The sequence below is a fragment of the Coenobita brevimanus genome, chromosome 98 (genome assembly GCF_032717465.1).
Source record: "Coenobita brevimanus isolate Jiangsu-jjx chromosome 98, ASM3271746v2, whole genome shotgun sequence".
NCBI lineage: Eukaryota > Metazoa > Arthropoda > Malacostraca > Decapoda > Coenobitidae > Coenobita > Coenobita brevimanus.
This window is the reverse complement of record NC_137051.1, coordinates 10,055,886-10,076,475: the sequence shown is the minus strand read 5'-3', so window position 1 is coordinate 10,076,475 and position 20,590 is coordinate 10,055,886. Positions and strand designations below refer to the sequence as shown.

Here is a 20,590-nt window from a genome sequence, read left to right as displayed (position 1 = left end):
CTCCATACCTCTACACCAATGAATACAATGATGAATCAGAGGTTCTGATCCCAACCTCTGTCCTCTTTTGGTCATCACTAATGACACCCACGGATTTAAGTGGATACAATTCTTTGTCCCCCCGTCGGCAGAGAGTTCGCTTTTTTTGTACAATTAATGACTTTCTGTACTGGTTCCACTAGGCAATTTTTTTTACCCTCCACCTGGCAAAGTTAGAGGAGGGCGTTGTTATCACTGGGATCAATAGGTGTCCGTCCATGAAGCTGGAAGGCAGGGCAGCTGGCTGGAAGTATTGATTTCATTTCCGGGCCAGAACTCAGAAAGTATTCACTATGTGTCTTAAAATGAACTGGTGCCTTTGGACAGGCAGAATGCTGTGTCTTAAGTACTGCAATTGAAAATCATAAAAATGTTAAAGAAAAAAAAATCAAGATTTCTATGCGACCTATGCATGAAATCTGAAGGACCCAGGTTATATGTCCTCAAGATGTTCTCCTTAGGCCCACGTTTAAAAGAAAGATGGGGGGTGAGGGCCGTTATGCGCTTGGGTGGGTGTGCAGTGTGGTGGGGGTAATGTGCTTTGTCAGATGGTGGGTTGCAACAGCGTACCGCTGCCTGTTTTATTTTATTTTATTACTTTTTTTTTTCAGCAAAAGATAGGCAATATTTCTGGTCTGCTTGGGTCTGTCTGCGGGTCTTTCTGTGTGTCTGTTTATTAGTCTGTACAGTTTCTAATTTGTTTAAAGCCGTAAAAAAAAAAAAAAAAAAAAAAAAAAAAAAAACTTGCTATCTGTAGGACGGTAATTGTTGACCATATCTAGGTCAAGGCCATGGGCAAAGCCACGGTTAACGGAGAGATAAGATATGTACCCCAGTGAGGTGGTTAGTCCCAGACTTGACGGCATTTTGTCTGTTTGGCTGTCAGTCAGTCAGTCTGTCTGTCTGTCTTGTCACAAGCAAAATATGCAGATACTGTGAGCACATAACAGACCTTTGAACAAATTGTGACGCGACTTGGTCCATGTGTGGAAGGTATCTGGCCACCACGTTGGGGTTGGTAAGGGGACGCTGCACCACACGGCGCACCCGCCACCACTCGTCCTCCTGTCTGACAAACACACACACACCACTGATAAGTTAGTGATTATGTACGTGCACGAATGATGCAACGAAGAGATACTGTGCATAAGAAACTATTAATAATAAGTGGATGCTAAGTAATGAAAAATGAAGACAAAACTAATCGAATGAATAAATAAACACCTAAAGAAAAAGGAAGAGAAATGAATAAATTCACACGAATACAAATGTTTAAAAAAACAAAGAAGGATTAAATACTTTAAAATTACGAATGAATAAACAAATGCATCAACCTACAGTTCTCACTCACTCAACATTTTGTGTCTTCACACCAGTACAAAAGATTAAACACACACACACACACACACACACACACACACACACACACACACACACACACACACACAATGAATGTGCTAAGAAGCTTCCATCACACTTTGTTCTGCCCGTAATTAAAGTAAAATTATCATACCGAATCTGTATGCGCATAAATACAAAGCCAAGACCAGTTATGTAACGTGGGTGGGTGGGGGGGGGGACGCCATGCGGCCATGGCCTCCCCCTTTTGCAATATATATATATATATATATATATATATATATATATATATATATCAGCAAGAAAATTATGTTGGATATGTCTTGTCTTTAACTGTTTATAACTGAGACTAATACAGTGATTAAATTATCAAAAATTTTTAATATTATTGTTATTAGTTTATTAGTTGTAAAGTTGTTTGATCGCAATGTGAGCGTTTGAATTTTAGTGGTATTAGGTTACTGGAGACTGAATCATAACTGTGGTACAGAGTACTTAAAAATGACTTTAGAATATATCTGTCGTATACCCAATCCATATGGCCTCAAAATGATCATAAAATTGCCCAAAATGCAAAATTTTCTCTGGGGGAGGGGGGGACAGCGTCCCCCCTGAACCTCCCAACAGTACGGATTCGCTGTGCTCGCACAGTTAAAAAGATACCCCCCCCCTTTCAACTTTCTAGGTACGCCACTGACCACAACCATGTCTATCCAACAGTTACACCTACACTAATAAAGAGACAGCTGAGAATATAACTGATTCCAGGAGCATAAGCTTTACCTCAGACTTTATCAGAATTATATTACCAAAAATAAGAAATAATAATAGATGTATAATTATTCACAAAAAGTTCTGCTGTGGTGAGGTAAAAAAAAAAAAAAGTCTTTGCTTAGCGTGAACAATTAATTTAGAGGAAACATGTCAATATCTCAAAAGAAAGCCTTTTAAAAGCGTGACAGAATAATATCGCTGCTACGTTACGTCTTATATATATTTTTCTCAACATTTTCCACTGAAAATCTCTCTCTCTCTCTCTCTCTCTCTCTCTCTCCCTCCCTCCATGTGTGTGTGTGTGTGTGTGTGTGTGTGTGTGTGTGTGTGTGTGTGTGTGTGTAAAATCAGACAACCTTATTCTGCGTTGCATGTACCGAACAAACTACTGTGCTTGTATCTAACGTAACTACTTTGCGTCTACCTAACGTAAGTACTTTACATTTTCCTAACTTAAGCACTCTGCATCTACCTAACATAAGTACTTTACATCTTCCTAACTTATGTACTTTTCATCTACCTAACGTAAGTACTTTGCATCTACCTAACGTAAGTACTCTGCATCTACCTAATGTAAGTGCTTTGCATCTACCTAACGTAAGTACTCTGCATCTATCTAACATAAGTACTTTGCATATACCTATGTACTTTACATCTACCTAACGTAAGTACTTTGCATCTACCTAACTTAAGTACTCTGCATCTACCTAATGTAAGTACTTTGCACCTACCTAACTATTTTGCATCTACTTAACGTAACTACTTTGCATCCAACTAAAATAACTATATCTACCTAAAGTAACTACATTTTGTACCTACCTAACGTAACTTCCTAGCATCTACCTAACGTTATTATTTTGCATTTATCTACGATAACTACTTTACATCTACCTAACGTAAGTATTTTGCGTCTACCTAACGTAACTACTTTGCGTTTACCCAGGGTAACTACATTTACTTAATGTAACTATTTTGAGTCTACTCAACATAATTACTTTGCATCCAGCATAATTACTCGGTGTACTGAAATAATGACTTACCCTATTTCTCCAGTATATTATACCCGACACTACCTGTCTACTGACTTTGGATCATTACTCTCATTTCTCTTATCAGTCCTATTCCTTCATTATACTTATTTTCCGTCACTGTTAGTCTTTTATCATTACTATGTCATTATCAGTCTAACACAACACCTAGACACTTATGCCTTCTCCATTCATATTTTTGTTTTACTCTTATGCTTTATCATTACTATCTGTATTTCTTTATCAGTCTAACACAACACCTACACACTCACTGACTCACTCATTATCCACTCAAACGTGCAGATAAACCTACTGTGCAGCTCTCCACCCAATGATGATCTCGGTTTTTCATACACACTCCGTTACCAATGTAACCCCCTCCTCCACCTATCAAATTACTAAACCCTCTCAGGCTCCTATGGCTCACCTTTAACAGTATGCAAGTATATCATCTGATGCTGGCCAAAATATATTAGGTAAACTGACGCAAAACTGATAGTGTTAATGGTGACAGTACTGACACTCTCAGGCTCCAAGTACTCACTCACAACCGAATAAAATAATATGGTGTTAGCCACTGGAAACTAACACAACTAAGGAGACCACGAGACGGATTACAGAAACATAATCAGCAGCACTATCAGGCTCCTAACTGAATAAAAACGTTTGGTTTTAGCCAAAACAAACCGAAAAAATGACACCACAATGACTTGATTAATGGAGACAGTATTAACACTCTCTGGCTCCCAAGACTCACCTTCAACGAGATAAAATCATAGGACGTTGGCCAAAATAAATCAGCAGAACTAACGCGACCATAGGAGGGCTCACTGACTATATCCATCGCTACAGACAAACCATCCAATCTTCCACTTAACCTATCTATTACCCTAACCTGTCAAAGCAATCCGTCTCAGTATCTCTCCCTACAACCAAAATCACTTGCATATCAAACCCACATGTCCATCGCCAACACTCATCCACATGACTAACCTGACTATCCAATCTCACAGTCAGATCCACTTATAGAGTCAATCCACCTGTCCACCATCCTCATATACCTAACCACATAACCAGTCGACCCGCACACTGATTAGTCTGTCTATCCATTCACTATACTCATCCACCAGCATAGCACATTATCCTAATTCCTTCACCTATCCACCATCATCTTTTTAGTTGCCAAGTTCAAGATATCTACCTACTCCTCACCATTAATACATCCCCCCGCTTATTTACTACGGTATCCAGCACGCACACGCACACTCAACCTCCACCACCACAACCTGCCACTTAGCCAACATCATTATCCATTAAAACCAAGCTATATTGTACAAATATGTAATGCCATCATCTCTCATTTAATAAGCTGATGATCACCCCTGTCCACTGATAAACCACTTACTCATCAGTATCAGTGCCCACTTAACCCCCGCCTCGTGTCTAACACTCTATTTAACCCTTTACTGCTTAGCGCGAGGAATATGTGCCATTTTGGGGGACTTTTGAGTTCTCGTACAATGAGTCTGTAGGTGTACGGCGGTACACTATCACTCGCTGAAAACTCCATAGGTAGCAATTTCAGGCAGTAATAGGTGGTCACCTACATATTCGCTCTGCTTATCCATTACAACCACCTACCCACTAATTCAACCCTTACATCCCACTGCTCACTCCAACTCTAATTTTATTCCACACCTACTCAGCCAAAATTCCTGCGCGCCCCTGGAAGATGTGATCGTGTAGGTGGGTCTTCCCGTCTGCGCCGCCTCTGCTTCTTATCTTCTTCAGGGACGCCATGCCCGGCCTTAGGGGGTTGTACATGGTGGATCGCATAAGGGCCTCCACGTCCTCGGGCTGCGTGATGAAGACCAGGTGTGGGTGACCAGGCATGTCCTTGCGGAAGATGGGGCCGAATTCCTGTCTCACTGCGTCCCAGAATAGGTAGACTCGTTGCGGGTCGAAGGCTGAATAGAGAGAAGAGAAAGAGAGAGTGTGTGTGTGTGTGTGTGTGTGTGTGTGTGTGTGTGTGTGTGTGTGTGTGTGTGTGTGTGTGTGTGTGTGTGTGTGTGTGTGTGTGTGTGTGTGTGTGTGTGTGTGTGTGTGTGTGTGTGTGTGTGTGTGTGTGTGTAAAAGGAAGTAGGACGATGAGGGGAGAGAGGGATGGGAGAAGATGGGTCATGGGATAAAGGGATGGAGACGGGGAAAGAGCGGTATGCAAGGGGAAAGGCGAGTAAGGAATAAGAATGGAAAAATAAGGGATGGAATGTGATGGAAGAGGAGAGTGAAGAGTGAAATGGGATGGATGAGACGGGTGTGGGTTGGAGAGAGAGAGAAAGAGCAGGGAATGTGATGATGATGAGAGACAGCAGGTAATGTGATGATGAAGAGGTGAGATGGCCGGGCAAATCTCTGCAGATGATGGGCTGAACTCACTGCGTCCCAGAACAGGTAGACTCATTGCAGGTCGAGGATCAGGTAGAGGGGAGAGAGCATTAGTGTGAGGTGAGTAATGGGCGTTCGGGGAGGGGGAATGTCTGGGGTCGAATGCCCCAATTAAGTTTCTGCATCATCCCAACCAGATAGGCTTCTGCGCATGCGTAGTAATGCCGAGCGGCTGCGACTACAGTCTCCCGCTATGTGATGGTGGGATGATGAGAAAGAGTAGGATGGGATAGAAGGGAATGGTGCTATCGGATGGGAGAAGAGACTGGAATGGAGTAAGAAGGGGGAATGGGAAAGGAGGATGGGATAGAAGGGAATGGTGCTATCGGATGGGAGAAGAGACTGGAATGGAGTAAGAAGGGGGAATGGGAAAGGAAGAGTGTGAAAACATAGTGGAATAAGAGAGGTAAGAGAGAAAGGATCATGGGATGATGGGGTAGAGAAGGGAGTGTGGGGAGGGGGATGGGAGAGAAGAAAATGGAGTGAGAAGTGTGTGGTGAATGAGATGGGACGGGAGAGTGGGGAATGAGATGGGACGGGAGAATGGGGAGTGAGATGGGGTGGAAGAGTGGGGAGTGAGATGACAGGGAAGCAAAGGGAGTGAGATGAGAGGGGAGAGTGGGGAGTGAGATATGATGGGAGACCTAGGCGTGGGATGGGAGGCGATAGCAGGACAATGACGAGGTAAGAGTACTGTATTTTGACTACGATGAAAAAAAAAAAAAAAAAAAAAAATTATAACTCAGCAAACGCGTAACATAAGAAGGATCAAATGAATGAACCCACCCTTGTGCCTCAGCATGTATGGAAGGCAGCCGACGATGGGCCATGAGCGTGGACCAGGGAGCTGCGAGGCGGGGCGAGGGTGTGACAGGTCCTCAAGTCCCCGTGTCACGTCCCCGTCATACTGCCTCTCGCTCAGCATGTCCTCGGGGTCGAATATCACATCAGCATTCTCCTCCATCAGGTTGTATGCCTCCAGGTAGGGAGACCCAGAAATCGAACTGGGAACCTCGAGATCTGGATGAATGTGGGAGGGAACTGACTGGTGTGACTCCCTCTCAGCTGCATGGTGCTGGGATATTCTTCGAAGTTGTGAAAGAAGTGCCGCAACTGACGAAGGGGTGACTCTGGGGTTCAAACCAGCCCATGGGAGCAGCTGGGAGGCCGGAGGGAGAGGCAGGCGACTCCAAGCACGCATCTAAGGACAAAAAAAAATAAAAAATAAAACATGAGTAGTAACATCTGTGAGCAAATGCGTGACATTTCCCCAAGCCAACTTCTTATATGTAAATACATACTGCATATTTGGTGATATCTGTAGCTATTAAGAAAAAAAAAAATGAACAGGTTAAAGGGCCCGTTCGAACTGATCTTGCTCCAAGTATCAAGCCGAGAACAATACGTCCTTTTGCTAGGATGGTTGTTTCAGTGTCTAGTAGTTTAGTGGCCGTCTTCTGTTCGTTATTCGCCCGCCTTTTTTACACTTTTTGGACTATAATCTTAAAGGCAGTATTTGGAAATGTAAGAAAGGCATCCCAAGATACCAGACTCTTGTATATGCATGGGAATTTTCATGTCAATCGGCCAGGAAGTGAGGTCGTGGCAACAAGCTTTGGTAAGAACAAGAATCAGGAAAAAAAAAAAAAAAAAAGGAAAACTACAGAAACCACATTTGCGAGAAAATGTTGACAATTTTCCGAAGTTTGCTTCATATGAGAAAAAAAAAAAAAAATATATATATATATATATATGTTGGCTTATTTGTTACCCATATGAAGCAAATAAACTACAGAACAAGCAGGCTAGGGAGCATTTTAGAATCAAACTTGCTCCGCACCGTAATTGTCTTCGAAGTCGGGAAGAACAATTAAGTGCATGCGGTTGTTTTGGTGTTTGGTGGTTTTGTGCCAGTCTTTTCGTGGTTACTTGCCCGTCATTCATTTATCCAGGTTTTGGTCTGTGACATAACTTTAAAGGTCTCTGCTGAATATCTGAGAAAGATGTTCCCAGGGGACCGAGATACCAAGCTTTGGTATAGTACAAAGACACAACTATCTTCCCAGTTCCGTCTAAAGCATATTGACACCTGGCCAAATATGATGAAAACCCTGTCTCTTCTAGTGGGTGTTTCAGATGGTTCGAGTTTTCCGCTGTATATTCGTCCAACTTTGGGAAGATACTTGTGTGTCTGTACATGCACATTCATTTTCAGACCAATCAGCCCGGAAATAAGGTCATGAGGACAAGGCAACGAGAGTTTGTAAGATGAACGAGAACACCAGCACTAACATATACTCCAAGGAGAAAAAAAATCCAATAGGAAATGTTAAAAAGAAGAACCATTCGGGAAATAAAAATAATAATAATATTACAATTAGTCCGATTCCAGGCACGCATCTAAAGACAAGAAAAGATATAAGAGAGAGGACTCAGAATGCGCAAGACCCGTGTGCACCAGCTGGTCTACTGGCCGAACATTTAACCCTGCCCTGTGACCTTGAACTTAGACCGATTGCTTTTAAAACTGAATTATTACAATCTTGATTGACTCTTAATGGACCTTAGACCGATTGCTCTTAAAACTGAATTATTCCATTCTTGACTGACTCTTAACATTTTCACCCAGTTTAATCCAAATGAAACAACAACTGATTTTCCCTGTGACACTGACCTTTGACGGACTTCTCAGAATCAATTCCCATTATCCACACCTAATCCTAAACCCTTCCATGACGTCTGATTTAAATCGAATTAAATTTATGTTGACCCTGCCATGTTACCTTGACTAAGTCCTACTGTTCTCAAAACCAGTTAGTTATTTCCTTGGCTGATCCCGTACACTTCCATCGTCTAGCTGAAATCAGACTGAAGCTGTTTTAGTTATTCTCTTCACACACAGGCGCACAGGTCGAACTCTGAACTTCTCCTGTGACTCTGACTTTTAACCGAGTGTTCTCAAAATGAAGCCCTTCGCTCTTGCGTTAACTTCAGCCCTTTGACCAAGTCTGGTCTAATCGAGAGAGAAAAAAAAGATGCTTAAGTTGACTTTGTTTGCCCAAAGTTTGATCTAGCCCTCTGACCTTGACCTTTGATCTTTTATTCTAAAAAAAAAAGATCATCATCCTCTTGGCTCTCCTACATCACCTACTTTGGTTAAAATCGGATCAAGACTGTCTGAGATCTTTTGTTTACACAGACAGACACACAGATAAATAAACTGACCGCCCAACGAACTGACCGACCGACCGACCGACCGACCGACAGAGACAGACAGACAGACAGACAGACAGACAGACACACACACACACACACACACACACACACACACACACACACACACACGCACGCACGCACGCACGCGCGCGCGCGCAGGGAGGTGGGTCGGTGCAAAACATAATGTTGCTCTGTCCCTATCTGATTAAAAAAAAATATATATATATATCACTGTCTATGTCTGAGTATCTTCAAGTTCCGTGATTCTTCTCTGTCTTGGAAAAAGAAACAGTTATACTAATATTCAGTTGCGGGTACAGTGTTTACACAAACTATCTATTGATGAGGTTGTGGAGAGGACTGAGAGTGTAAGGCTGGCTAGGAAAGTGTATGTAAGTGAGGTGGAGGGGTAGACCGACGATGAGATGGAGGGATGGCGTGGAGCGATGCATGAGAGACGGGGGTGTGAGTCCGAGTGGGCAGCCAAATGACAGAGGACAGAGCGACTAGATGGCGATTTTTTTGTGGCCAACCTTCATGGGAGTAAGGTCAGGCAAAAAATAGATAGACTGACACACATACACTATGAAACAGTAGATGAAATGTTGAAAATATTCTGCAGGCCCTTCGTACTTAAGAGTATATATACACGTGCTTTTTCTAGTAATACGACATAAAGACAGAACTTTATATAACACAGGAAATTCACTGACCATTCAGCAGTCCGCCTTACAGGGAGAAAAAAAAAAAATAACAGCAACACTCCTCATTGTAACACCTTTAATCATTGGGTAAGAGTACTTTTCGTAGTCACTATACTGTAAAACAACAGATGAAAAGTTGAAAAGCTTTATTGCTCTCGTTCGTATCAGCAAAACATGATAACTAATGCAAGTGCTGAGCAAAAACAATGTCATCCCTGTCTGATGCAATCCTCAGCTGACAACGCTCACCTTTGCACCCACCGCCTTGCGCCTCTTCCCTCCCCTCCCACTCCCTTCTTCTTTTCCTCGGCTTATGTAAGCTCCTGTCATATGTTCCCATCCCCTCTGTTGTCCCCAGTTCCTTTCCTTTTTTTCTTTTTCTTCTTTTAAAAATCATTTTCTCTACCATTTCTCATCCCCCCCCTTCCCACACATACACACCTTATTCCGCTCCTCAGCTTATTGTACGTAAATCTCCCCATTCTTAACATTCAAGGTCCTGTGATTCACTCAGCCCAATAATAATCGTCTGACATCATCTGGAATAACAGAGCTGTTCCGGCCAAGAGAGGGTTACTGGCAACAGTATTAACACCCTCAGGCCCCTGTGACTTACCCTCGGCTAAATATACTCGTCTGGCGTTACCTGGAATAAAACACTAAAACTATCCTGGCGATGTAAAAGTAATCACAATTTCTTTATATATTTTCTTCCTTTTTATTATCCCTACTTTCTTTTTGTTTCATTTGTGAATCTCTTCTTTCGGGTTTCATTTTTCATGCTATTCTCCATTCTTTCACTAGTTATACTCATGTTCCATTTTTTTTTCATCCCACGTAATATGAACCCTCTGCTTATACTTCTCTTTCTTTGTCCCTCACTTTCATAATTATATTCTCACTTCATTTCCTGTCTTCATCAACTTTATCTCTTCATCCTACATCACCTTGTGCCAAAAAAAAAAAAAAAAAAAAATCTCTGTCTCGTAAGTTTCCTTATTTCCATCCTTTCACACTAATTCTCTTTAACACTTCTACATATATCCCAGTATTCCCGGCATTCCAGTCTTTGCATGAATCTCCTTCCTCCTTCACCAAATATTCTTCCTTTTCATCCTTGCTAAGCATTTGCCTGTTACCTAAACACTTTCTACGCTTCATCGTCAACCCCACACTCTTTTGAACACTCTTTCATAGCCTCCTAATGTCTTCCACCAGAATCTCATGCACGTACCCCTACCCTAGCCTCTTCCATATGTTTCCTATCTCTGTTCTCTTTCATATATTATTCTGAATTCGGCTCACCCTCATATTCTTCCCCCCACTCATTCACATCTACCCCTTTTACAAACTTTCCTCTCCCTCACTCATTTACATGTCACGCCTTATTCCACCGGCAAGCATTCTCCTTCCCCTCCCCATAAGACTTACCATCCTTTCCCGGTGATCACCACAACAACAATCTTCCCACAACAACACGTATTCACCGTACCCCCTAAAACTTACTGTCCCTCCACCTCGTACCACACATCTTCCACCCATTTCAAGCATTTCTCCTTCTCCACACCTTTCCATCCTTCTCGATGCAAATCCCGACATAATTTTCCTTGCTAAGGACCAACTGCTCTACCTTCACACTTTCCATCCTTCCCTGCCACCCTCCCTCGCAAATCGCTCCAACATTCCTCCCCAAACGCTTTCCAATCTTCCACTCACCATCCTAGTTACAATCTTCCCCTATCAACAAGTACAGCTCCTTTAAACTCCATCCCCCATCTACACTGTGGTGGCACACAACGTCCCCAACACCCCCCTTAGCCACGAGCCGCCCCCAGATTAGCGTGACACCTGCATCCTGGGGCAGGGGGAGGGAGGAGAGCCAGAGTAATGGGAGAGTAGGGGGGTTACAGTGATCAGGGGTACATAGGGTACGGAATGATGGGGAGACGGCACACGTGGGAGACAAAGGTACAAAAGAATCAAACAGCAACAGTCCTAATGGTCCTTTTGGGGCTGTTTGTTACAAAGACTATGACTGTTATATCTAATGAGCTGAAGATATGGATAGCAAAGCAGGAACGGGTTCCGCTAATTTCGGCCCGTTTGCAGGAAATATGAGCACTGCTATTTTATACCTTCGGATATTTGCATTAGTTCCGACATTAACTCATGCAGTTTTTGTAATCTTTATTTGCACATTCTTGTTTTTGTAATCTTTATTTGCACATTCCGTATTCTGTTCAACTTACGGTAGGTCTCTTGCACTGAATTGGTTAGAAGATGCATTTCTAATCTTGCAGCGTCTTTAAAAGTAAAATATGGATGAAATGGAAGTCAGGCAGTGAATACACTGAGTGACAATAATATACTCATCTTTGTCCTTGCACCAAACAGTCTGACCTATGACCTGCTCCTCAGTCAGACCTCTGACATGCTCAAGTTAAGGAGTACTTCCTCTGCTCTCTCCCAAGCTCCCTTTTGGATGGTGCCTGCCCAACGATTCTCCTGCTCTTCGTGCACGAAGAAGTTCATCCAAGGCTTCATGGGGAAAGAACAAGGTGAATATACCTGTTGTCTGTTTGGCGAGTTAGAGAGTAAGCTTAATTTAGAAATTAGAAGTAGTGAGACCACTGACGTGTTAAGTGACAGTTTAGAAAAGTGGGGAAGTGAGGCTGGTATGGTGTGCACTAAGGCAATGTATGTACAGGAAGTGGAAGCAGAAGTGTAAGGCAAGGTGGATAACTAAGAAACTAGAACAGTTAATGCTGAGACCAGACTAGATGACAGTGCTGGCTTCCAGTCAGTCAAGGGAGGGTGCAAGGCTAAGATAAGTAACATTGATAGGAGTGTAACTTTTAGGAAGAGGCGTCAGGTTACATTAGACGATGCGCAGGATGAACTTGGACTCATACTAGTTGGGGATTCACTGACTGGGCATCAGGAGAAGGAGTTTTATGCTAAGGGTTCTTGGAGGAAGCGTCTTTGCTTTCCTGGGCGTAGGATACAGATCGTGACTATGAAAGTTGATGATTTAGTAAACATCCCTTCAGAGGCCTCGACATTTGTTACTGAGGTAGGAGCTAATAATGTGGATTCAGGCAGGTCATATACTTGTATTAGTATACGTTAAATGCAAAAAAGTGTCCGGTAGGCCCAGAGTTGCCCGGTAGGTCCGGGTGGCTTTTCCCATTTACTGGGTGGTATTCGATATGTAAGAGTGTTTTGTCCGGGGTTCTTTAAAATGTTCGTCAGATCCTATATCCAGTATAGTGGGGTACAGTAAAACGAGAGTTTACTGCAAAAGACTGCATGGGCCCCCTGCTAAACGCAGAAGACAATCTCGTTCAAGATAACGAAACAACTGCATCAATACTGAACGACTCCTTCCACAGTGTTTTCGCAAGAGAAAATAGCGGTTTTCTCAGAACCACATAATAAATTATCAATCAACGAAGTGACAGAAAATGATGTATCAAAATACCTTCAGATAATCGACCCAAACCAACCAAACAGCCCAGATCAGATACCTCCTCGCATACTGCAGGAATGTTAGGCAGTTAACTTTCACTTAACTTAAATATATAATAAATAATTAACTGACTGTATAGTACCTAATTAATGGAAGCTCGTTAATATATCATTCATCTTTATAAAGGTAAAATAAAAAAAAGCACCACAAATTACCGTCTAATTAGCCTTACGTCGGTAGGCTACCAAGCAAAACTTTGAAGGAAACTGTCAGAGATAAAACTTCCTTATTCCTTAAAAAGCATGATCTTTTAACAGGTAATCATCTGGGGGGTTATAATGATAAGAGCATGCCTTACACATCTGGTTGGATTTTTTTTTTTTTTTTACAAAAATATAACTGGGACACAATAAAACCGTTGGATGTCATATTCCCGAAATTTCCAGAAAGGGTCTGATAAGGTCCCCGATGAAAGACTACTACAAAAACTAAAAGCCTACGGCCTCTCTAAGAAATAATATTCATGGATTGGTGATTGGTTAACGAATCACAAGCAACATATGGTGATAATCGGTGAATCATCAGACTAGCTAGAGGTAACAAGTGGAGTTCTTCAAGGGTCAGTTTTAGGACCAGCTCTTTCACTCTTTACAAGTAAAAAAAATAATAAAAATGTCTGCCGATACAGTGCAATGCATCAAAACCATACAAAGTCGAGGCAGTAAAATGACACGTAATCCTATCCCTATTTATTTTTACCTCCGCCAACGAAGTTGGATTATGTATTCACCTATGTTTGTCTGTTTGTCTGGACGATATCTCCGAAAGTCCTCAATGATTTCAATGAAATCTGGTGGAAGGGTGGGCCATGACCCCAAAAGGAACTGATTAAATTTGTGGGGGAAGGGGGATCCGGATCCGGAACCTTTGTCAAATATCTCCAAAAGCTCTCAAAGAATTTCAATACAATTTGGTTCAACACAATTTGGTGGAAGCGTGGGCCATGGGTCGAGGAACAATTGATTATATTTTCGGGCGGATCCGGATCTTATGCATTCCACATAATATTTCCACGGATCCGGATCCGGATCCTTTTTAATGGCAATGGCATTGACACAAGTATGCGCTTTCTGAGTGCTTTCTAGTTTAAAATTGCTTACTTTTGTGTACTATGTGGTTAGTTAATTGTATATCATTATCATAACACTTTTCAAGTGCACGCATTTTACCATCTCATGGCTGGTAGTAGAGAGAAAGAAAAAAAAAGTAGGGATGGAATTACATGTTGTTTACTGCCTTGACCTTGTTCCATGGTTTTTGGCACACTGCTATCCCTATCTTCATACATTTCATTATTTTTTTACACTTGTTTTACTGATCCAAAGGTTTCTGTAAGCTATTCACCCTAACAACGTCGTCGTAATGAAGGGATAAATGATCTGACCAACTTGCTGCCGTTTGAAAAGTCACTCAAGCTGTATAAAATTTTCTGGAGAAAATAATGAAAACGAGCACCAAGAGAGTGTAACAACCATGCCATGCGCTCGGTCTGTGATCGAATTTTTGACCTAGCTCTGTGATCTTGACCTCTGACCTCTTGTTCTCAAACTGGAAACACTTCATACTTGCATGACCATAAATCCCTTCACTAATTCTGATTCAATTTGGATGAAGAGCGTTTAAGTTGACCTTGCCCTGTGATCTAGACTGTCTTATTCTTCTCAAAACAATTTAATCTATGTCTCACTCTAAATCGTTCCACAAAGTTTAATACAAATTGAATAAGCACTTTTTGAATTAAACAGTCGAAAGTTGAAACTGTCCTGTGACTATACACTTTGGTCGACTTTTCTCAAAACTGAAACACTTCACCCTTTGCTGACCCTTTTCCCTTCTATGAAGTTGTCAAGTTGGATCAAAAGTAAAAAAGTTGAACTATTCCTGGCCTATAACCTCTGACCTTTTTCCAGCAATATGTACCGTTCTTCCGACCCAGTGGAGAATGAAATCCTTTTGTGAAAAAATCAAAGGTGATCAGTTTTGCCATTTTAGAGCAACAGAGGTCTATGAAAGAAGAAACAAGAAGAATATGGAGAAACTGGGATTCTGTCAACCATGCTTTAGCGTGTTAACGTTGTGTTTTAGCTACTTCAGGAGATGTTTTGGGTATTGACAAGCATGAAGACTGATGTTAGATACAAATCGACCTGAACAAATTAATAAGCTGGAGCGAAAAATGGCACGTGAAATTAAACATAGGGATACAAGATAGGGCGGTGGATGCTGGAGCGGTCCTAATGAGAGAGGGCAGCGTTTGGAAACTCCCTGTACTGTTGTTTGCAGATGATACTGTCTTGTTAAGTGAAGACGAAGGGGAACTGGAGAACTTGGTGAAAGAGTTTGGAAGAGTGTGTAAGAAACGGAATCTAAAGGTGAATATAGGGAAGAGTAAAGTTATGGTCTTCGAGAGAAATGAAGTCACCAGATGTACAGTGAGGCTGGATAACGAGGAAATGGAAAATGTGGGTGCATTTAAGTACTTGGGTAGTGTGATGAGTAAGGATGGAAGTTTAGAGGGTGAAGTGCTTGAAAGGGGACAACAAGGAAGAAAGGTTGCTGGTTCTTTGAAAGCAGTGATATGAAGCAGGGAAGTGAGCATGAAAGTAAAAAAGTCGCTGTATGACAGTATTGTGATACCAACTCTAACGCATGGAAGTTAAGCTAGGACCTTGTTGAATGGACACAAGTCAAGAGCGAGAGCAGTGGAAAAGGGTTATTTGAGAGGAGCATGTGGAGTTACATGGAGAGACAGACTGACAAATGAGGAAGTGCAGAAGTGTTATGGTGTGAATGTGGATGTGATAGACGGCATTAGGAGAAATACAGTGAGGTGGTTTGGACATAAAAAGAGTGAATATGAGTGAGGTGGAGGGGGGGAGAGGGAGAGGAAGGCCAAGAATGAGATGGAAGGATGGAGTGCAGTGGCACATTAGAGAGGGGTGTGTGAGTTGGAAACAGGGCAGTGAAATGGCGTTGGATAGGGCGACATGGAGGCGATTTGTTTGTGGCCATCCCTTACAATTAAGGCGTCTGACAATGGATAAACAGTTTCTCCCTCAAATTTCAGCACACAGCAGTTCAGGTCCGACTGTTACAGACTGTTTACGAATGGAGGGCATCTGCAGTCTTTTTCTGTATTTTTAAATTGTTTTTGTTTTGTTCGTGCTCTGAAAAAAAAAAAAAAAAAACTCAAAAGCAAGAGATGTAGCACTAATATAGGGAAAAATTATTTTATATTCGGGTAGTTGAACAATGGAATAAGCTACCCGCATGAGCACTTAATTAAAAAGATTGTTGATACGTAAAAAATTCGGCTAGACAAATATTTCGAGAGCACAGATTATAACAACTGTGTTGTTTATTTCCATTTTGAAGTATGCTGACGAGTATGAGACGTTTGCTTAATGATGAGAAATCTAGCTCTCTCTTTTACAGATCTGTAGACTAAAAATTCCATAAGGTGTACTTATTCCCCTTCTGCCTCTCCTATTAAAATGTCCATTCGAGTTGTTTTTAACAAACACAGTGTTTTGTCTTTTTCTTCTGATGGTCTTATCGAGTGTGATGTGGGTAGGGGAGAGCCTTCCTCTTTCATAGTCTTTTGCTCTTACACACTGGTTAGATCTTAGCAGAATTAGCATTTTTTTTAATATAAATCAGACAACGTCATGGGCCAATAGGATTCCTGTTATCTGTTCTTCCTATGTACTCCTATGTAATCAGTGTCCATTATAATTCTTCACTACGGGAAGTCACCCAGCGCCCAATAAAAACATCTGACGGTAGCAAGAATATAGCAGCATACAAGTGCTCGTGGGCCCTTCGGGCCCCTCGCACTTGCTCCTGCGGAGGGCTCTCGCGCTGCTATAATATATTTTAGTTATAGCTAAGGGCAAAAAATTCTACGAGATCCTATGCCGGGCGCCGGGAGCGGCGCTGTTTGGTCAAAATGTGATCGCTCATTAAATACAGCAAAAGTCTTTCAATCGTAATGGGACCAAGTTTTTTCACATCAGCGAATTTTTTGCGATTTTTGTGCCAATTTTTGTGCGATTTGAATGTGTAGTTTCGGCTGCCCAAAATACACACACACACACACACACACACACACACACACACACACACACGGCTAGTGCTATAGTATATTAGATTGGAAAAGTCACTATATTCAGGAGTTAGAGTCACGACCAACGATGGGGTATATATTTAGTTTCTCAGATTTCGTCCATATATCGGTACATAAATAAATATAGTCAAGGGTGTAAAACATGCGCCACATCAATTGCTAAATAGTCTAGTCTGTGGAGAGAGAGAGAGAGAGAGAGAATTACAGAACTGCAGTGTACAAACCATTAACAATTTTGCAGAGTTACTAAGATCAAGATGATAACGTCACAGGTGGCCACACTTGTGGCACGTGTGTGAGTGAGGAAGCTTCCTAATACTGCTGTTTATCCTTTCTAACGATATGCATGGATCCCCAGTAGTTTTAATAATTCTCTCTCTCTCTCTCTCTCTCTCTCCCTCTCTCAGACCTGTACAGATAACAGTGCTCCCTGGCGGCGTTAAGATAAGGCTGACGCGCTGTAACTGCTGCCTGTCGTGTTGTTCATCAACGCGCGCGCGCGCGCGCGCACACACACACACACACACACACACACACACACACACACACGTCCCCCTCTGCTCAATCTTCAGACATGGAGTTCTTATTTTACTCGCCCTGCCACATCTCTCTCTAGACAACGAGTCATCACCTCTCCTCCGTTCCCTCCCTTCCTTCACCTGCCCCCCCCCCTCTCTCTCTCCCTCCACGTCCATCCTGCTCCCAATCATATCTGTGACTATGAAATGATCCGTGTCTAATTTTTCATTTGCTTCCCTCTCCTCATTATCCCACTTTGTCTCCCATTTTCTCCTTCTCCCACTTTCATTCTCTCCTACTTTCATTCTCTCCTACCTTCCCTCTCTCTGCCACCTCTATCTTCTCCCTCCTTCTCCCTCTCCCACCTTCTCCCTGTCCTACCTTCACCCTCTCCCATTTTCACCTTCTCCCACCTTCGCCCTGTCCCATCTTCTCCCTCTCACGCCTTCTCTATTTATTTCTACCTCTAATTAACTGTTTCCTTGTCCTGTGTCAATACGCTGCTACCAAATGCAATCCCGCTTTCCGTTTACCCCATACCCTAGTTAAATCTCTTGCTATTACTCATCCTGTGCTTCTCAGTTACTTCTCCTTCATAATAGGTTCTTATGTTTCAGTCTTCTACTGTATTTCTGCTGTCACTCTTCAATATGCCACATCCTTTTTATTTTCTCTTGGTTGTCATTCACCCTTTCCCCTCCATTCCTCTTCCTTCCGTTCCTCCCTCTTTACCTTTGAATGAATTATGGGGATAGATAAGTCGACATGAGCAGGTAACTCCAGCGCACACGTTTATGGGAATTTGTTGATGATCGCTTGTAACTTCGACACTGCGACAGGTTTCCTTCACGCCAAGTTAAATCGTCCGAGGGTAATAAGAACAAAATAAAAAAGTCCTTGTAGTGATGGTATTTACCCCTTCTGCCAGAGGACGTCATATTTTTTAGTTCTTGCTGGTACACGTCGATCTTATTCAGTTCTGGGGAGTACCCTACCCAGCCTCTATTCAACGTTACACACACGGGTACGCGTGTGGAAAGTGTTCGAAGTGTGGGATGGGAAGCGCGTGTAGAAATCTGTTCTTTTCACCCATACTAGTGCTCGTGGGCCCTTCGGGCCCCTCGCACTTGCTCCTGCGGAGGGCTCTCGCGTTTATGTGCTGGATTTTTTGTAGCTAACCAATTGATCGTTTTTTTTTTTTTTTTTTTTTTTTATGTGTCCGACTCTGGGCATAGGCTTCACAGCCTGCTTTCAAAGCCCAGTAGTCCTCCTACATACCATACACCTCTACATGTCACCACTTCGGCGCTAACACCCACCGTCCATATTGAATACATGCTAGGGCTGTCTCATACAGGACTGGTGTATTGGTATTAGCGGGGGTATTTTTACGACATGTCGGCGGGTCTTCTGGTAGATGAGTAAAGCCTGATTTAATGAAATTCAAATCCTTAAACTGTTCCCTGCCCCAGCCGGGATACGAACCTGGGTCCGTTAGGACTGCAGGCCATCTCTCTACCGATTGAGCCACCGCCTCCCCCTAAGCTTCGGGAATGGAACCAAAGTTGCCCGAACGCAAGTCCGAAGTACACACACAGACACACAGCTACTACTAGTTTATTTTAGTTCTACATCTGGGCAGGAAATTCTACGGAGATCCTATGCCGGGCTCCGGGAGCAGCGTTTTTTGGTCAAATGTGATCGCTCATTAAATATAATAAAAGTTTTTCAATCGTGATCGGACCAAGTTTCTTCACATCAGCGAATTTTTTGCGATTTTTGTGCCAATTTTGGTGATTTGCATGTGTATTTTCGACTGCCCAAAATACACACACACACAGACACACGGCTAGTTCTATAGTATATTAGACTAGTGCTCGTGGGCCCTTCCGCCTCCTCGTACTTGCTCCTGCGGAGGGCTCTCACGCTGTTATTGTTTATTTTAGTTGTACCTCTGGGCAAAAAATTCTACGGATTACCTATGCCGGGCGCCGGTAGAGGCGTTTTTTGGTCAAAATGTGATCGCTCATTAAATATAGTAAAAGTTCTTCAATCGTGATGGGACCAAGTTTTTTCACATCAGCGTATTTTTTGCGATTTTTGTGCCAATTTTGGTGCGATTTGAGTGTGTAGTTTCGGCTGCCCAAAACACACACACACACACACACACACACACACACACACACACACACACACACACGGCTAGTGCTATAGTATACTTGATTATCCCCTAGCTCTTGATGTCCCTCCCGCCACATTACTACCCCTCCCCTTACTTCGATCGAAATTTTCCATGTGTGGTATCCCTGCGTTATTAGAGCAGTCTACAGTTAAAGTATTGACGTGAAGTCTCTATACCAGTTTTGGCCTAAAATTTCCAACTCATATTGAATGCTATGCTGTAAGAGCACACTGGGGAGGTGGTGGCTCAATCGGTAGAGAGGTGACCTGCAGTACTACCGGACCCAGGTTCAAATCCCCGTTGGGGCAGAGAATAGTTAAGGATATGAATTTCAAGAATGCAGATTTTACCGATCTACCAGAAGACCCACCGACACGTCGTAAAAATACCCCAGCTAATACCAATACACCAGTCCTGTATGAGACAGCCATAGCATGTGTTCAATATGGACGGTGGGTGTTAGCGCCGAAGTGGTGACATGTAGTGGTGTATGGTATGTAGGAGGACTACTGGGCCTTGTGAGTAGGCTGTGAAGCCTATGCCCAGAGTCGTACACATAAAAAAAAAATAATAATACGAGTATAACGGTAGTCACGATTAAGTGTTATATATATATATATATATATATATATATATATATATATATATATATATATATATATATATATA

The 20,590-nt window shown here is 42.4% G+C and overlaps 1 protein-coding gene across 1 annotated transcript in view; it reads right to left on the bottom strand.

Annotated features, from left to right (window-relative positions):
• LOC145414189 (putative cytochrome P450 301a1, mitochondrial) overlaps nt 1-20,590 on the bottom strand; it is a 185,489-nt gene that overhangs the window by 14,915 nt on the left and 149,984 nt on the right. The window contains exons 2-4 of the mRNA XM_080283764.1: nt 6,432-6,846; nt 4,903-5,167; nt 992-1,108 (exon numbers count right to left, since the gene is read on the bottom strand). Coding sequence (XP_080139890.1) covers nt 992-1,108; nt 4,903-5,167; nt 6,432-6,846 — 797 coding nt within the window. The remainder of the gene's footprint in view (nt 1-991; nt 1,109-4,902; nt 5,168-6,431; nt 6,847-20,590) is intronic.